The sequence below is a fragment of the Leuresthes tenuis genome, unplaced genomic scaffold (genome assembly GCF_036924035.1).
Source record: "Leuresthes tenuis unplaced genomic scaffold, fLeuTen1.0.hap1 SCAF_14, whole genome shotgun sequence".
NCBI lineage: Eukaryota > Metazoa > Chordata > Actinopteri > Atheriniformes > Atherinopsidae > Leuresthes > Leuresthes tenuis.
In genome coordinates, this window is record NW_027325368.1 from 14,439,826 (window position 1) to 14,458,675 (window position 18,850).

An 18,850-nucleotide genomic window follows, 5' to 3' on the forward strand; every position below is an offset into this window, starting at 1 on the left:
AGGGGGAGCTGTGAAAGCGACAGATACATGAACAGCTCACCCAGCTTAAAAAAGAAAAAAAAAAGAGGTCTGCCGCCATTAATTCCACTTTCAATTAAAAAAAAACAACAACAAAAGAACACCCCCTAAATTTTCATCACTCTAGGCCTGTAATATAATTATCGTCAAAGCATAATAGAGCTGTTATCTTTCCTGTACCACAGAGTGGATATAATTTTCAGCTAAATCTTGAAGAATATATTGAGTTTGAAAAAGATAAGGTAGAAAAACAGCTAGGGACACTTTCGACTGATCTATTCTTCAGTGATGCGACTTCAATCACATTGTTGTGTGCTGCGCTTCCTCTGATGATTAAAAGATACTGTGGCAGTTTTGTCCAGAGGCAGGCGATAATTCATATCCTTTGAGAAATACTTTTTCCTGTCATCTTCCCTTTGTCCCATTCAAAGACGAAAAGCCACAGAAAGGGAGAGAAATGTAGGTGCTGATCTTAAGTTATTAGTTTCTTGAATGTCATACTAATACCAGACTTGCTGTGATTTATTTTCTTTTTGGATTGTGCGACACACATCTTTAATAAAGAAAATCATCACAGCCAAAATACCCCACTTATGTTTCATCTGACCATAAAGACTTTTTCTTTGTTAGCGTCTTCTTGGTCAGATTTTGTTTCAAGTGCAGCTTCTTTCTTGGATGGCAGCTTCTTGATACATGACACTATGAAACGTGGATGACTGCAGGCACCGATGCTGGTGTTTCCGCAGCTTCCATTTTATGTTAGGTCTGTGCCTTGCTGGCTACAGGGTTGTTCCATCCTTTTGAGCCAATTTCCCCTCAGCTGAGAATGACAGCTTTTGTCCTCGAGACCTTTTGGGAAAGTTGTTGCACCTCCAATGACTGCTATCAACATACAGTTCTTAGAAATGTTGAGTTTGTTCTTGTGTAGAAGTGGCTCAAAAGGTTTTTTTTTTTATTCTAAATGCATAACAGTTTTCTTCACGCAGCACCAAGCTACTTGGTCTACTGATGAAACGTTGGCATGGAAAAGATTTCAGCTGCACTCGGTCATGATTACAAACAAGAAGTTAGAAAAAACCCATTTTAGAAATTGCAGCACCTCTGAATTAAATGAAAGCTGGTTTAAGGATATTTTTACCTGATTGTTTTTTCACTGAAAGGTTATACAACCATTCTGCCCTGGAAAAAGAACAGTTCCCTGCAAGCCCAATGCTGCCATGACATTCATGTCCACATCTTAAACTACAACAAATTCATGTGCGTGTGTTTGTGAATACCACACCCATCTACCACTTTAGCAGATCTGTTCCTGCAATGTCTCACTTTGTTTTAATATTAATTTATTCCATGCAGTTTGGAATGGATTTCCTCTCCATCTGTTTTCAAGATTTTTGCAACCAATCAACTTCCGCAGGGATCAGCTGGAAGACCGATGCATGTTTAGTATTGGCAGCACACTATAATCCTCTTTGGTTACTCTACCAAATATATTAGAGTACTTTTCAGAGGTTTTAACCGTGGAGGTTTCAACCGTGGAGAAACACTTCTCATGCTTGTTTGTTTATGTGTGTGGGACTGCTTATACAACAAAGACGGCATTCAAAAAAGCATTTTGTCATATTTTAGATCGATATAAGAATGTTTGAGTGTCTCAGTTCTACCTCTCTTGGGATTTTTCTTATGCTAGTGTCACGCTTTATTTCACTGTCACTTCACTAGATGGATTTGAGCTTCTCAAATTTCTCTGTCACCATCACATGCTGGTAACCACTTGAAATCAGTACGCGGCTTTGAGAGACTTTTTGCATTTATAGGAGAGCAGAAAGTAATGGAGCTGTATTATTTTTCGGTAGCTTTGAATAGATTTCTGTCATTACATTTTTTTGCCGTCTTGTATCTTGTCTTTGAAGCACATTTTTAGCCCCACTGAGACACTTTATCAATCTATGTTTTCGCCAACATTTTATTCACCGTATGTGTGGCTTTTTCGCTTATTGTCCATGCTGATTTTGGTGATCTCCTGACTTTTTCCTCGTACAAACGTCCAGCGAAGTTTCATAGAATCATTTTTGCTCCTCAAGTGTTTTCCATGATAAAATTGTGGCAGTCAAGATATTTTTAAATGAGTCTGTCTGGCAGGATCAAATTCCATTCAAGTTTGCCAACTTAGGGAATACTGTAGTCAACTGGAATGATTTAAGTGTCTGGACAACAGAGAAGAAAAAGCATCACTTATTGAATAATTTATTTTCAGGTGCACTCGGATAATGGCATAAAAGCTAGAGTTTTAAATGATTTAATATCATCTTGACATGTGAAAGACTAACTGGGTGCTCTTGCAATGCATCTTCTTCTCACTTACCTCACGAAGTTGGTGTCACTTTCAGTACCATTCAATTACAACCAGGTCAGTGAAAATAAATATGGGAGAGACCAGGTAGTGAAAAATGATTTTTGGCCTTATCATGGCCCAAATCCATCAGGCCAGAAGAAATACCTGCACTAACGTGTGGTAGAAATGACTAGAAGTGACTACTATTTCTGAAACTGAACAAGATTTGGATCTTGTCAAACGTCAGCTCACCAAACATCATCTGTTGTCAGTCTAAATGTGCTTTAATGTGTTGATTCCCTGCTGGCTCCATTCCACATCCCCATCCCCAAACTATGACAAAATATGGTTGCAGCTACTGAACCAGAACTGAACAACAGTAAGCAGCTGTGAGATGACAGACGAGTGTGGTGACACTCACAGTTTAGATCAGCAATGTGAAAAATGAAAAAGTGAAAGGTGGAGCTGTTGTGATGACCCCACAGAGAATCAGTATGTGACACTGTAATTTATTTTATCACAGTGAGAAATGTTGGCATTTTTTTCATTTACATGCCCATGACTTTAATGTTTTGGTCCACTCCTGTAGATCTTGCCTGTGCAATTTTCAGCATTAGGCTTCCCTTTAACGCCATCTGATACACTTGCTTCCTGAATTAATAAGTAAGCTGCTAATCAGTGAAGAGGCACCTAGAACTCAACTGTCTCCAAAGCTCAAAGGGAAAATGGCAGTGAAGCTTGTAACAAAGTGGCTTGAGAAAAGCAAGCCAATGACCATTTATTTAGTCAAAATACAATATTAAACTATCATAGTTAAAATCAATTTCACTATAACTTTTAAGCATCTAATAATTTTCAGTGGTTTCCCCTTTTTTTTTATTACAGCTTTTGTAAATCACAGCAGTTTTCAATTACTTTCATTTTCTGTAATGTTCGTCATTGTTGGGCCTATTGTCATTTGAAGGTTATACCTCTTTCAATTCTTACATTTCATGTATGAGAACATACAAACATTCAATAAATAAAAAAATTCCCCTGCTCTATACCAGGTCTTAAAATTAGTGAAAAAGAACTTCAGATGAACAACAACTTATGAAGTATTATACCATGATATTGTCTCTCTGTCTTCATCTTGACCTGATTGAAATGCCACGGCGTGACCTTAGGAACCAATTATCTGCAAACCTCAATGCCTGCTACACTGTAAACAATAAATTGGGCCAAAATTTCTCCACAATGATGTGAAAATATCAGGTTTTCTCGCACTTATTTAGAATTTTTCTTCACTCATAATAAATAGATATTGACAGGAATAATACTGCATGCCATGTCTTGTTGTTCATCTGAGTAAATTTCAAGACCTAGTTGGGACCACATACCGTAAATTCCGGACTATAGAGCGCACCTGAAGATAAGCCGCACCCTCTAATTTTAAAAAGAAAATCCATTTTGTACTTAGGCCGCACCGGATTATAAGCCGTGGGTGTCCACATTGTAATATGAGATATTTACACAGAAAGATGTTACACGTGAGGATTTTTAAACTTTTAATCAAATGCGTATAGTAAGATAAACAAATACATACAGCAAAGGTTTTTTTGACACCGAAGGTTTTAACTTAAATACCTATCGGTATTGCACTAATACGTGGTGTAAATGCTTTTTTTCTAACAGTGCCTGTAGCACTGCTGGTAAAAGAAAAAAAGACAGTAGCCTACCAGGAAAAGTCATTGATCGCCTTCTTCATCTTCCTCCTTCGTGCTAAAATCCATCAAAGTCATTTTCTTCAGTGTCTTTCTTTCTTTCTGTCTTTCTTCAGTGATCACCTTTAATTTAAAAGCTGCATCATATGCATTTCTTCGTTTGTTTTCCATGTTGAGTGTGAGACAAATGACAGATTTACAATTATTTAGTAGTGTCAGTGTGTTTGATTTATCGTACAATTTCATTGGACCACTACTATTCATTAATTTTATTGGTCTAATGTTACGAGGCAAAAGATTTTTGGCGGCATGAGAAAAAAAAGAAAAAAACATTAGAAAGGTTTTATAAGCCGCGGTGCTCAAAGTCTGGGAATAGAGTAGCAGCTTATAGTCTGGAATTCATGGTAATTTGTGAATTCATGGTCGCGCTTGTTTGTTTTAAAATTAAATATGTTGTACATTCTTTGATACATGACTGCAACTTGAGAAAATAATAAAATGAGGAGAATAGGAATGCCACGATGAAACAGACAATTACAAAGATGGGACCTGTGAAGAAAGGGTTAGATAAGTGTTGTCGCAGCCTTATGACCCATAACTTTCAGTTCACCGTGGATCTGTAATGTAACAGTGTCTTCCAAATCCAAACTGCCTTCTGAATGACATATTTTCAGAACTCCGCTGCCGCGACATAAGAATTTTTTCAGAGCTTTTACAATGGTAGGCTCTTCAGAAATAATAATAGTGTATATGTTCTAAGTCAAAGAAAAATATGGCTTTTGCTCTCACTGCAATAAGGTGTTAATGTCAAAGAGACTAGATGACACAGTTTTATTCCTGTTTAAAGTATATTACAATGTGCTGTATTTGTTAATGTTTTAGTCAGACAAAAGTCTAAACAGATGTCCTTATCTCATGAATGTCTTTTTTGTGTGTCCCTATCAGAGTTAATCACTGTCATTACACAGCATTTTGCTTGTCTTTGTTTGGCTTCAGTTGAGTTTAACTCTTGCAGTCCAATTTTTCCAAAGGGTACAAAGACTGGACGGACAGATAGACAGACAAGCTGATGCCCGGCTAACCAAAAGCCAGCTGGCATGAATTCTTAATCTCACTCATGAACGCCCATGATTTATTAATGCTGTTCCAGAGGAAAAGTTTACTCATGTCCACCGGCCACTGCTTCACTCACGTGTTTGACTGCTCTCAAAGAGTGACTAGATTAAAGTGAGTGATATATCAGGTGTCAAGTGTCCAGCGTCTTTAAACAGTGGACGTTTGCTGCTGTTTCACCATCCTTCTTCTCTGTTATCTTACTTTGCAGCATTTTTATGAAAAGTTACTTAAGACCTCATGTTCTCCACATACTCAATCCCGATATTAGTCCGTGCCAAACTGTACACTCCATCTTCGCTGCAAATCTGACTCAAACAACTCTTTTGGTTCCCTTGGAAACCAGGTGCTCAGAGATCAGGAAAGATCCATTTCACACTTCAGCAGCCAGCAGAGAGACAAAGAGATGGTTAGACAAAGGGAAGTAAGAGGGAAAGAGGATTAGACACAGTGAGTGGTGGGGGGTGGGGGGGTAAAGGAAGCTTGACCTTAAAGGATGCCTCATTCTTATGGCCCCTTTGTCTCGAAACAGAACAAAAATAGAAACAAATAGACCGAAAGGAATGATTTTGCTTCCACTCGTGGGACCTTCTGTCCTTTTGAGTTGTCAGTACTGAAATGCACAGGATTTATTTAGGCGTGTCTGGAGAGAGGAGGGTGAAAATGGCTGTAGCTCTCATTTATTGATGCAGCTTTTATTGTTATCAGCTGTAAGGCATGCGTGTGCGCTTTTAACACAGCCTAACAGAAGGAAATGGCTTAATGCAGACAGCCAGCAAAATCTTACAGCGTGAGCTGTTGCCAAAGGTCAATACTTCCCTTCATTTACAGACGCACTTGACTCATTAAAAGCTACTCAGAAACATCAACTACTCAGTAAAAACTCGACCTGATGTGCTTGAACGAGCTCAGCATCCACAAAATTAAATGATCCCTCTAAATTTGGATTTTGTATGCCTCTGAAGCGTTTTCGGGAAAGAGTGTTGATCATCTTCCTATGTTTCATGTGAGGGAATTCAGCGAGTTTAGAGCTTTGCATTCTGCGGCTGAGTAGGTGGGTGAAACACTTCTTATCTCACACAGGGATAAAGCACTCTGCATGGATAAAGCAATCAGAGCTTAGGCACTTAAAAACAATGGGCTGGTTGAGAGAACAGTGCTTTTTTTTTAACACATGGTGCTACTTCTCAGTCCTAGGCTTCAAAATCATTTTAGATTATTCATCATTCCAAAGACAATAAATGAGGGAATTCGTTAAAAAAACAAAACAAGTGTTGATATGCGCAAATCTGATTTCCTGTAAAGCGGAGAATTTCTCTAAAATGCAACAAACAATTAATAGCTGTTATTTGTTACTTCATCCAAACCTTTACTCACCAATATCAGTGCAAGCAGGAACTTTTATCCCTCAGGTGGCACTGCATATGAAACTGTGATGCCTTCGTGGTTTATATGGCAGTATATCAGTCATGATATAGCTTATATGTTAAAGCATATCATGTAGCTCAGGATGTAGCTCAGGTGTATCTTGGAAAACCGTTGTCTCTCAAACAGTCCATCACTTCGTAAAAGTAACCTTGAACTGTTACATAAGGGGTAAGCCATATGTTATTTCTGTGTACAAATGCCAGTGAGTTCTCTGGGGACAAGTTAATCTCAGATGCACGGAAACACAGTGGACAGCGTTATGTGGTCAGGTGAGTCCATGTTTCTGCCTCTTTTTGTAAAAACAGACACTGGCATGTGCCAACGATGAGAAAGACCATCCATGGCTATACATGGCTAAAGATGGAGCGGTTTTATAGTTACATTTTGGAGAGACAATCAAGATAACATCATTTCTAAAATAATAAGAGGTCTGTTTTACTTAAATTTTTTCCCCTCTTTTTGGTGTGTTGCTGGGATTAAATTCTAGATATTCTAAATCCTTCTCAACACATACAAAGCCCTTAATGGCCAAGTGCCTATTTATTTGAAACTACTTATCTATTTCCTATCACCCTGAAAGATCACTTTGTTCTCAGCACTCTGGTCGATTTGTTGTTCCTAGAATTACTAGAACTAAAATGGGAGGCAGAGCCTTTATTTTAAAGCTCTCCTCCTGATGAATCAGCTGCCTCCTTGTTTGTGGGGCACAGACACCCTCTCTGCTTTTAAAATGAAGATTAAAAGTTACCTCTTTCAAAGAGCCTCTTTTTAATTAATTCACATGCCTTTGATCTACCTTTTTAAATATAACTTTTTGTTTGTCTTTTGTATACTTCTAACACTTCAGTTTTTAAATTGACTTCTTGCTTTTATTGTTATTTAACTGCGATCATAAATGGTCTTAATTTTTTTTCCTTCTCATCTCTTTGCTTTGGCTGCTTTGTCTGAAGGTTGCTTTTGCTCTGTAAAGCACTTTTGATTGCACTTGTGCTTAATATGAATCAAGTTGAGTTATTTTTCTTCTGTTCTCTAGATACAATGCAGTTGGTCAGTAAGGACACAGAAAATAATTTATTTTCTGCTTGTGTCTGCTAAATAAAGATTTAAACAAATGAAAAAACTACAGATTAAGTTGCTGATTTTCATATGGCCGCTGATAAGAAGGGCAATAAATGGTCACCTCACTCATTACATCGGTTACTCTCTTATTCTGGTAATAAATGCCAACATATAAAATCAATGGGGTGCATGAAAAAGATCAATTATGTCTGACTCTGTCAATCTTTGGTATAATCTTGTTTTTATAGCTTATTTTATGTTGATACATGTTTGTGTGACACAGAAATTAATTCAGGCAAATGAGACTAACAAAATCTTGGTGGATACATCTTTTTCAGTCTTAATTGCAAGCAAATAATCTATTATAAAACCAGTGAGATTACCCCTGTCAACCCTCTCACGAGAGATGGCATTTCCTCACCTCTTGCTATTGCAGAAGGTTTTTTGTTAGACTTTATTGATACACAACTTGTAGTTTATACAGTGTACCATGTCAGTGGTATATGTCATATTTTTACAAATCTTTTATACATCTTTGCCTCGATCCATCTGGTGCCTTGATCTTGACGTTTTGAGTTCATTAAACTGTCTTCATACTTTGATTGTTTTTGACTTGCGTAACTTTGAGGCCCAATACTCAATAAAGGAGGTCTCAATGCTCAGTTCTTCCAGTAGCTTCTGTTAATTGAGTGTTTGAATGTTTTAAAAAGCATTGACAGCTGCTCTGACTTCTCTATGAAACAGTGATTAGCCCGACGAAAAAAATATACCAAACACTGATCAAATCTTCCTGGAGGTATTATATACCCCAGTATATTGACAGAAATAGTAAACTGGAACTGTTCCATTGAGACTTTTACCACAAGTAAAAAGGCAAATTTCCAGCAATATTTGATTGTCTCTTGATTAGAATTGTAGAAAAGATTTCGAACCTGTAACTCATTAATCAGATGTTTGTTTACAGAGATGCAAAGTGCAGGAGGGGTACAACACATGCTTATCAAATCTTACTCTACTCTGTTTCCTCTATCTGATTTGCAGGCCTGTGGGAGATATATTTAAGATATGAAAAGATGGCTGTCTGATTGAATTCTACTTTGTGCCTTGTTTGTGAAGGTATAGAGCATATGTTGGGTTTGTAATGGGAGGGGAAATGATTGGCTCTAAATATGCCTCCCAGGCTGGCATCAAAGTGTCTTGAAATATTTTGCTGAGAGACGTTTTTCCTCTGTTATGTCGGCTAGATCCACATGTCACATTCATAGATCTGTACCTCTGCATTAGGTTGAGTTTGCACTGAAAAGGACACCACTATATGGGCTGCATTAAAATCTCATGCCCTCCCTCAATAGATAAACAAAGAACAAGTAATCAGATGCAGGAACAAGGCCATTATCTGCAAACCTGTCAAAGTATCTGAACATTTTATTTCTGCCTCGGTCAGAGGTCTGAAATGATTGTTGAAACTAGTAGTCTTTCCCATGAAGGTACAATAACACAGGGAGATTAGTATCTTATGAATTCAGCATACAAGTCTGTGCACTTTCTTGTGAAAATCCTTTCCTCTGCAACAATAAATCAGCTTATTGATGTGCCTGCTGTTTTTCTATGTGTACACACTGCCTTCAGTATTGATTTGCTTTGCTATTAGACAAACTGTGCAGAGACAGTAGGTGCACAAGCAAAGTAAACGCACACACTCTCACACAAGATCCTTTCGAACATTTAATGGAAAGTAAATTGCAATGTAGCAATTCATAGGCTTTAAAGATTTACAAAGCATCATCTCTACTCAGCAGTTTGAGCTGTCTGTTTCACTATCACGTGTACATGAATCCCTCATTAACTTGTGGATGGTTCACTGAGCTGCTCCATAAGCACTTTCACCACTACAGGTAGATGGAGAACAGGTCTAATTGGTAACACAGTTATCAACAGCTGGACCAATACGGATGGTTGGAGCTGCTCAGTTTCCTCACTTAACTGTAAACATGGAGATTATTCTGCAAATTCTTGGTCGGTTTGTGCACACAGAGAGTTTGTGAACTTTAAATTTAGAAACCCTGGTTTCCAACCTTAACCTTTCATCCCTCTTGAGGCTATTCTTTAAAACATAAGAAAGGTTTTAAAGTACAATGATTCCCAACCAGGGCTGTTCATCCCCAGTAGTGTAAAGAGTGTCACATAACTTCACTTATGTAAACACACCGTTACAATGTTGAAAACAGTACACAGATGAAGTGAGATTACTTGTATAAATTGTACTCAAGCCAAAGTGAAAATGAACTCAAAAAACAAATAGGTACTTTATTTTTTGATAGATGTCAGCAGGAGCATGCATGACATGTTTTTAATCCTGGTTACTTAAAAACATGGTATTGGATAGTGAATAACATTATAGAACATATTTAATGGAAGATAGAACTTCAGCTAATTATACACTGTGAGCTAGGATTTGTAAAATGACTGATTATCATCCATTAAATGCTGTTAAAAGTGTTTTGGGTTTTTTCCCCATATTTAGTCCAGGCTAAAAATGGAAAAAAAAATCCCAAGCGACTGATTTTCTGACTCTGTGTGAGGCAAGAGGTCACCTCCTGAGGAGAGCTCGACATTAACTTTAACTATTTAATCTATTTTTAAATAAAAACAAACAAGTCCTTCCCAGAGTAAAAATTTTTTTTTTCTGCAGCTGAGTACAGAGAGTTTGAGCTTTACCATCTCCACTTGCAGGTTTGACTGATTGAAAATGCGTTTCTCTGCAGTGACGGTCTTTGTTTTCTTTATGCTTACTAAAAAATTCAACGTCATAGATTATGTGGAAACCAATCCTGGTCCAGGATTCACCATATGGAGCTATAATGTGGGAACTCTAAGCATCTAAATACAAACACTGAGAACACTCTTTACAGTGAAATGTAAATCTCCTACCCAGCAATGAAACTTTTAAGATGAAAGACATTTGAATGACTTTTCTTGTATCTTATATTTTCTTTTGCACTTCTAATCACACTTAGTATCTCTGTACTTCCAGTTTGCTTAAATGGTCCTTGATATGTGTTGATTTCCTCCTATCGGTGGCAGAGAAGGAGAGAACTTGACCACTTGAAAACTTGACAAGGGATGAATGGGAATAAAGAAAGATGTTGTTAATGAGAATCTGTTATGGAGTGCATGGGGCCTAAGGCTGAAGTGACATTTCACTTGTAAGCACAATGCTGACGAAAGAAAAGAGCTAATGCCAGACGTGTTTTACTGGCATCTGGAGAAGTCTGCTACTGTGTTCAAGTGACCCAGATGAAGCCAAGACGGAACATCTGTGGAGAGACCGGAAGGTGGTCGCCCTGAAGCTTCACTGACAATTTGACAGAGTTGATGGGGTTTGCCAGGAAGAATGACAGAAACTGTACAAAGTCTCTTGTGGAAACCTATCGAGACTGTAATGGCTTCTAAATATGGTACAGGCTCAGCTGGACATTAGTAAGCTGAGGCCAGTGACTGGCTTGTCCATTTTAGCTAGCAGCTGATCCGGGAGGTTGCTGGGTTGGATTTGTGAGCTCCTAGGTTGGATGAGTATTCGTCTAATCATTTCCCATCGCAGCCAGGTTACAAGCGCCCAGTTATAACTGACCACATCAATAACTGTCTATGGCAAAGACACGGCCTCTGCCAGCTGCTCAATGGTTAACTTTTAGACAAATGGTCGTCTACAAAATTCTGAGATAAGGGTCTGAATACATTTAGCTTTTTAATAATAAACAAGCTTTTTTTCAAATCCCATTTGGTATTTTAAATATTAGGCTGTAAAGTATGGCTCATAGAGTTATTGATGGGAAAATTAGATTTTTTCTTTAAATCTTTTTGTTCTTTATAAAGGCACATGGAAAAAACTGTGGAGTAATTTTACTTACTAGCCCCACATTTTTAGTCAGTGGATTAAACAGCATTTTGTGTTTAAACAGCGGTAATGACCACAAGAACAGGTAGTGCTGACGATGTACTTAAGCATCCATCAGAGGAAATAAAGAAAAAAGGTTGAGATCCTGTCCTTTAGAAGTTCTGCCGTGCCAAATAATGGCATTTCTGAAGAGTCTAACTGGTCCCGAAAATAGAACTATATGAGGTGACAAATGAGAGAATATCGCAATCTTAAAACAGGAGGGAGTGAGAGACAGCTCCGAGTTCAAGAGGCTAACCCTCATCTATAGTCACCCAGAAAACTGTCAGTGTCTGCTGCTTTCTAATGGACACAGCATGTCTAGAAGTGGATGACAGTGTGTGTTTGTGCCAGTGAAATCACACCGTAACAGCTCTGATTTTGCTTCCAGAACAAAATCGCCAAAGACGGGATTTTTGGGCATCGGCCAGTCTTTTGAGGCCACCTGACTCCCACACGTCTGCTCTCAAAATGTTTTGAATTTCCTGTGGAGTTTTGCTGTAGATGTGTGTCAAACAGCACTGATTAGTCATCTACCATCTGCTGGGCTGTGTGAGGAGAGCAGCTCATTATTCTGCCCGTTGTGCCTGCTCTGAAGATGTAGCGCCACTCTGGCTATCAGGCAAAGCTGCAGGGACTCTTCGTATTCAAGCAGCAGGGAGCAGCTTGATGATGTAGCGTTACTGCACACAAGTGGCTCAGCTAACGGCATCTGAGAATGAGCTGTCGTACGGCCGATCTCTGCTTCTCACTGTGACAGTACAACATACTCCTGTTGCTTGTAAGATGAGACAAATTCAAAAACACTGCGCATCCCAGGTCATCGATCAACATCATCTACAACCACAGAGGGGTGGATCAGCCTGTAGGAATGAAATGATTTCATTTGTGAGCTTTTCGCTCTATTTCACTGCTTGTAACATTGTCATATTTATGCCGTTTTACAGGACCTGGTGGGCAGTGCGCCACCTCAGAGGAACTGGAAGGGAATAGCGATCGCTCTGCTGGTCATCCTAATCATCTGTTCTCTGATTGTAACCTCTGTGATCCTGCTGACCCCTAGTATGTGTCACACACAAACACAAACAATGAGAGAGTGCAAACTCTTGATTTGGTTTACACTGCTCTGTCTCATTATTTCCAACACACTGGACCTTTTAGAGGAAAAATTGCAGCTCAAATCTGAAATCACCTGAAACCTCCCAGGTTGATGACTTACATGAAAACATTGATTTTCTAGATTGTAAAATGGTGTAAATTAAACACAAGTTTGTACTCGTTTGCATTGAGTGACTAGATTTGGTCACCACCAGTCAGAGATGTTTGCAGCAGTCCAAAAGCTCTAAACTGAAAAGTACATATTTCAATGTTTTAACCTGCAGGGTCTCATCTTGAAAAATAGATTTAAAGTTCACTTGAACAGGACATCTGAAATGGTTATAGCTGAAAAGATTGTTACACTTCAGAACTTGTAATTCCTTTTTACAATGAATAATGAATTAGATAATTCATAAGAAATCACTTTGCATTTTGAATCTCTGTCCCTGGTTTGGTAATAACATTTCCAACAAGCCCTGTTTGAACTTGCTCAATAATCCAAGGTGAGCATTTTTTATTTGACCCTCCCACTGTATTACTGGCTCTTATATTTTGAATTTTTCTTTTTCATAATTCCCATCAATAGGAAAAAAATTAACCAATTCAAAAATTTAAGGTGGGGTAATGTAAAAATGATGGTTGAATTTACCCAATACATTTCTTCCACATCCACAAATTTAAAGCTAGACTAGTTTGACAATCTTATCTGGAGGTTGAAGAATATCGTTATAGACAGTCAGGGGATATCAGGATAAAGACAAAAAATTGTCCTTGAGATTTATTGGAACTCTAATAAAACATTGCAGTGGGAAAAACATTACTGTATGTTTTTCGGTGTTTCTGAGCCACAGTGTAATGTTCCACCAAATGTCATTGAAATCTGTTATATCTTTGAGATAATAGACATGTAACCATAGTGACAGGAGGCAGTACTGTTCACACACACACCTGTTTGATGGTTTCAGTATACATGTGTCCTTCACACACGGCTGGCTTTAAATTCTTAAAGTCTTATAAACACACGACATATGAGCTAATTTTCAGCAGCATCCTGTTTTATTGCAGCGCCGGCAGCTATTTTAACCTGATAACCTTCTTTCAACAGGGTACGTTTTTACAGATAACACTGTGCCTTTGGATGGTGATTGTATGCCAGTTCTTCGCAGAGGCTAGGTCATCGTCTGCGTGATGAGTCTTTTAATGTGTAACGCCACTCAGGCCAGTTTAATGGACATGATTATGCAGTAATAGCTTCAGTCCTTTGTCAGATCCTCACAGCATCACAAACACAATTATCTGCTTCATGTCGTCAATCAGCTCTCTCCCATCGCTGCTGTGTCTCTCCAGAAAGGAGAATTTTTAGATTCGGGAAGTTGATAAACACTCGACTGTGTTTGACATTGTATCTGCTCAGACACAGTGTGAGGCCTGCCAAAGAATCTGTCAGATTAGCAATTTGTACGGTAAGAACAGGCTGTCAATCCTCATGACAACATCATAACGTTGTTTCTACAAGAAACAACCTTAGAGGCGTAGCAGAAAACAGTTGAAGGGGTTCAAACAATAATCCCTTTTCTTCTTCTTCATGTCCAAACTCCCCTGCTGTTTGCTCCACCTGCAGCTAAGTTGCCAGCTTTAGCTCTCATTTTGTGTTGTGGGTAAGAAAGGAGTAGCTGGCCTTCGGCTGAAAAACACAGCTGGCAGATGTGAAGTGGTGCTCTCAAGATCAACAGAGCAACACCAGGGGCTCCTTACTTGTTAGTACTTGTAACTATTGGCTGAACCTATAGCAAGTAATAGTTGCCAGACGTGCAACAATATCTCCAGAGATTTGAAAAAGGTAGAAAACCGTGGAATACGGCGAGACAGCATCATTGCAAAACAGCAAGCTCTGCCTAGGTTTTTTGCTCTGAAACTAGTAAAAATACTTGCACAAAACGCCAATGAGTCTTTATGCTATGAGTGTGCATATATATGTATGTGCATGATTATTCATCTTTTAGTGATTCACTTGACAGGTGAAGATGACAGCCTCGCCCTGAAGAAGAAAGTAACTATTGAGGATGTCTTCGGTCCGGACCTGTACATCCATGATCCAGATGCTAAATGGCTCAGCGGTGAGAGATCAGTTTGAATTTAAAGTCTTACTCCTTTGTCAAAAAACCCCCCAAAACATTCATTTCTTCAAGAGTTTTATGAGTATTTTGTAGAATTGTCCAGCCCACAGGAGCTGACAAGACCAGCAGCAAGGCAGTATGCTTTAGAAATCATGGCTTGATACATATCCACTAAAAGCTCAAATTAGTTGAATGACACATCGAGTTCCAGTGTGGGGTATTCATAACAGATTGAAAGCAGGTAGTCTGGTTGACATCTTAATCCCTTTAAAGTTCTGCCAAGTGCAGTGGGTGCTTAAATTAAGGGGTGTCAGCAGTTAAGCAGTAATTAAACTGTGTGCTGTCGTTACACCAAGATGCAAACGACAAAGACGATCTGAGGCAAAAGGAAAGCTCCAACTGTTCCGTTTTGTGGATGAAATCAAGCAAATGAAAATGATCAGTAAATAGCTCAACAAAGCCAAGGAGACCCTTAAAAAGGCTCTTTGTGTGGCCAACGGTGGTGCACTGTTACCTTGAGTGGCCTAACTGTGGCCGTCCTCTTTCAAATAGCAGAGAGGTGCAACAAAACTAAATGTACATGACCTCGTTCTCGCTGAGATGTTTTCGTCAACACAAATGCAGCCTTTAAGCATTACTGTAAGATGGTGTAAACTGAACAGATGTTCAATGGAGCAGTCCTGCTATTGCCTTTCTAACGTTAAGCGTATTAAGATGGAAGCTGCCGCCTGAGCTCATTCATGTGGAATCAGTAAATTTGGTGCCTCCTGGTGTTCAACAGGAAAAGTGCTTCACGTAGTTTCAGGCTGACACACAATCCACACAATGCTCTTAGATTACAGGATTATTTTGCTCGTGGACCAACAAGCTAAAACAGCTGCTTTCAATGAGCAACATTTTTGCTGTGAAAGTATGTTGCTCCCATTCTTTGATTAGAAAAATCTAATTAGACGATCTGCTTGCTTATTAGCAGTGGAGCTGACTAAACAACTTCATTAATCAATAATGGTAAGTCAGAAACTATTTAATTTACCAGCAAAAAGGAATTTAAAAACACTGAAGAACAGGGGTACATTGGTGGCTCTCCTGTTAAAGCTTGAGTCCAAAGTACAGAGGCTGACTCCTCTTTGCAGCAGGCCTGTGTACAATTCAGACTTTGGGCTGTACACAGGACACCCCCATCTCTCCCAGTTGCCTGTCATCTTTCCTATGCACCCATCTCAATCGAGACAAGAGACCAAAGCATCTTAGCAAATTCTTTAAATTAAACATAGGACATGTCAATGCTTCCTATTGAGCAATATTACAGGAATCTAGAAATAAACAGTGAACTGTTATCATTGCAATCACACACACATGGACAGTGTATGCATGAAAACGCCTTCTATGTGCCCATGTGACTGAGGTCATCATCGGGCACGTAGTGCACAGAAACGTCTGTCCTCTGCTCCTCTGAATACTTGCATTACCAGCAGATCCACATATAATTAGTTATTTTCAAATGTGTCTATCCCCTTCATTCACCCAGAAAACCTGACGAAATTCCAGCCTTCTATTCTGTGGCATTGCACATGTCAGTTAGATTAATGCAGTCAGTGGTAATGACCTTCTGATGAGAAACCCAACGGGACAACCTCAAACGTGAGCAGTCCTCATCAATATTTTGTGGGCTTCATTCACAGCAGTGCTAATTGATCCCCGTTGCTCTTTGATCACATCCTGCTTCAGTAGTCTTTGGACTAACCCCTGAGTTTCTCAGACAGACTTGGATCCAAAGACAAAGGATTAAGTCTTCACATTGATCTCTAAAACAAAAAGGTGCTGCTGTCGGTCTGACATTCATATTTTTTTCGGATATAACAGAATATACAACAGAAATGAGCTCCTGTTTTACTCCAGAGCCCAGGAGGAATGTTAGAAGTCAGTTCAAAATTGAAAAAAATAGTTTACATTCAAAGATTCTTATTTCAGAGCAAACTGACACAAAAACAGTTAACCAATCCCCAGACAGATGCCATTTTATGGTTTAATGTTTTGTACTTTTGCCTTTATTTCTGACGACAGATTAAATCCTCTTGGGCACAAAAAAAACCTGCAGCCATTCTTTCTAAAAGATTATCTTCAGCAGCTCTTTGCAGGTGTTGTTTTGTCTTGTTGCCTTCAACTTTAAGATATTCCAAACTTGTTTCACAGTGTTCAGTTTAGCTGCCTGCTTTGCCAGAGCATATTTTTGCCTTTGTCCACCAACCTTGGCTGATTGCTACCATTTGTTTGGGATTATTTTCATATTGGTAAATTTGCCCTCCAATCATTCGCCGTTTGCGCTGTGCAGTCAGTCACCGCGGTGTTCTTATTCAGTTCAAAACCAAATATTGTGGATCCCATGTTCTGTGACATCTGTGCAAAGAATGTTCTGCCAGTATGAATCATCTCCCTTCCTTTTAAGCCGTTTTGACAGCATCGGTTATCTTTTGGGACTGTGGCCCTAGAGGTGACCTCATGCAGTCTTCCGCACATTGTCAAAGCTCCTGTTTTCAGAAATAAATCCAATGTCAAGTCAAAGTTTCTTATCTGTGTGGTTTTTCTTTAAAAAAGTTTTGTTAATCATAAATTGTGCTGTCTTTGTTTTGTAAGGATGACCAATGCACCTTCTCCCTGCATCTCTTGACTACAATTAATACAATTAGTACTATGTTTTCAGTTATAGGGTTATTTGGAGGGTTAGGGTTAGGATTAGGTAACCCTATTCAGAGATCTTGTGCCCTCGTATTTAATTCCTCACCTCATGGACCTGAAGTGAGAAAGCTGCGGTGTTCATAGATTCTCTCATAACTTTGTTGATGCATTGAGCTTTAACTGCTTACTCATGTCGCACTATTTGTCGATTAAATGACGTGCTGCATTGCAGTTTTGCATGTAATGGTTTCTCCGAGAGGAGGATCCAGCTGCAGGGCACCAGATCAGAATGAGGCTCCAAAATTCAACCCTTTATTTCAGTAAGGAGGTAGTTGTTGTTGCAGGCAAAAAACAGGAACAGGTTAGGATCCTACGGATGAAAAAGGAAACACTAAGTGAAACAGCAAGCAAACCAGAATAGAATGATACAGGTATTCTTTAAATTATGTACCATTTTAGTGATTTTGCACAGCGGTACAGACTGTAACATTGTCAAACAAACATCAGCCAAGGTTACTTTATTCAAATGTCTTTCAACTTTAGCTAAATAAGAGCATCAACTAAGTTACTTTCACTGAAATGCCATAAAACAGATTTTTCATAATTGCAGCTCCGATCCAGGACCCAGGCTACTCTGACATGTCACTTCATGTTTGTGTAGCTGCAAAATGCCAATACAGTAAAGTTGAACAAATCTTTTTTAATGTCACAAACAGATATCACCTGAATTATAGGTTCATGGCCTGAACCAAATGCTGTCATAATTATTATCATTCATGCTCAGTCCCATACTCAAATATATATGAGAGTGATGAGGAGATCTTTGAATTACAAGGTTAGATATGATGTATGAAAGGGTTCAACGTGAACTGCTACAACGTCTTTCTATCTCGACATCAAAATGTTTTTAAGTGTCAACTTGAGGGAGGTATTTTAATCATCTGAATGAGGCTCTATGACAAACTGAGCAATCAACAACTGTTGAACTTGTAAATCTATAATTATCTGCATTGAGGTTTGCATTTTGGTTTATCAACTCAAAACAAAGTAGCCAAAACATCAATCGAGGCAGGTTTAACAGCATTCTGTCATAATCTTAAATAAGGTAAAAGTTGGACGAGACAATAAAAAAAAAAAAAAGAAGTGTGAGAATGTAAACTGCAGGGCAAATCGATGCGCTGTAATGATGGTTGCGTATCATTTGTCATTTACAGACAATGAACTGCTGTTTCGATCAAGGGAGGGGAATGTTGTCAGGCTTAATGTGGACACAAAGGAGCAGAAGGTCATCGTATCGAACCAACTGTTTGTGAGTACAATTTGCCTCAGCAACACTAACTATACTGCTGCTTTACTGGTTGTGTTACTC

At 38.8% G+C, this 18,850-nt stretch overlaps 1 protein-coding gene across 3 annotated transcripts in view; it reads left to right on the forward strand.

The window, feature by feature from the left end:
* Window positions 1–18,850, forward strand: part of LOC140269316 (A-type potassium channel modulatory protein DPP6-like) — a 79,005-nt gene that overhangs the window by 42,368 nt on the left and 17,787 nt on the right. For all 3 annotated transcript variants that reach the window (XM_072364360.1, XM_072364358.1, XM_072364359.1), the window contains exons 2-4: window positions 12,538–12,652; window positions 14,707–14,805; window positions 18,696–18,790. In XM_072364360.1, coding sequence (XP_072220461.1) covers window positions 12,538–12,652; window positions 14,707–14,805; window positions 18,696–18,790 — 309 coding nt within the window. The remainder of the gene's footprint in view (window positions 1–12,537; window positions 12,653–14,706; window positions 14,806–18,695; window positions 18,791–18,850) is intronic.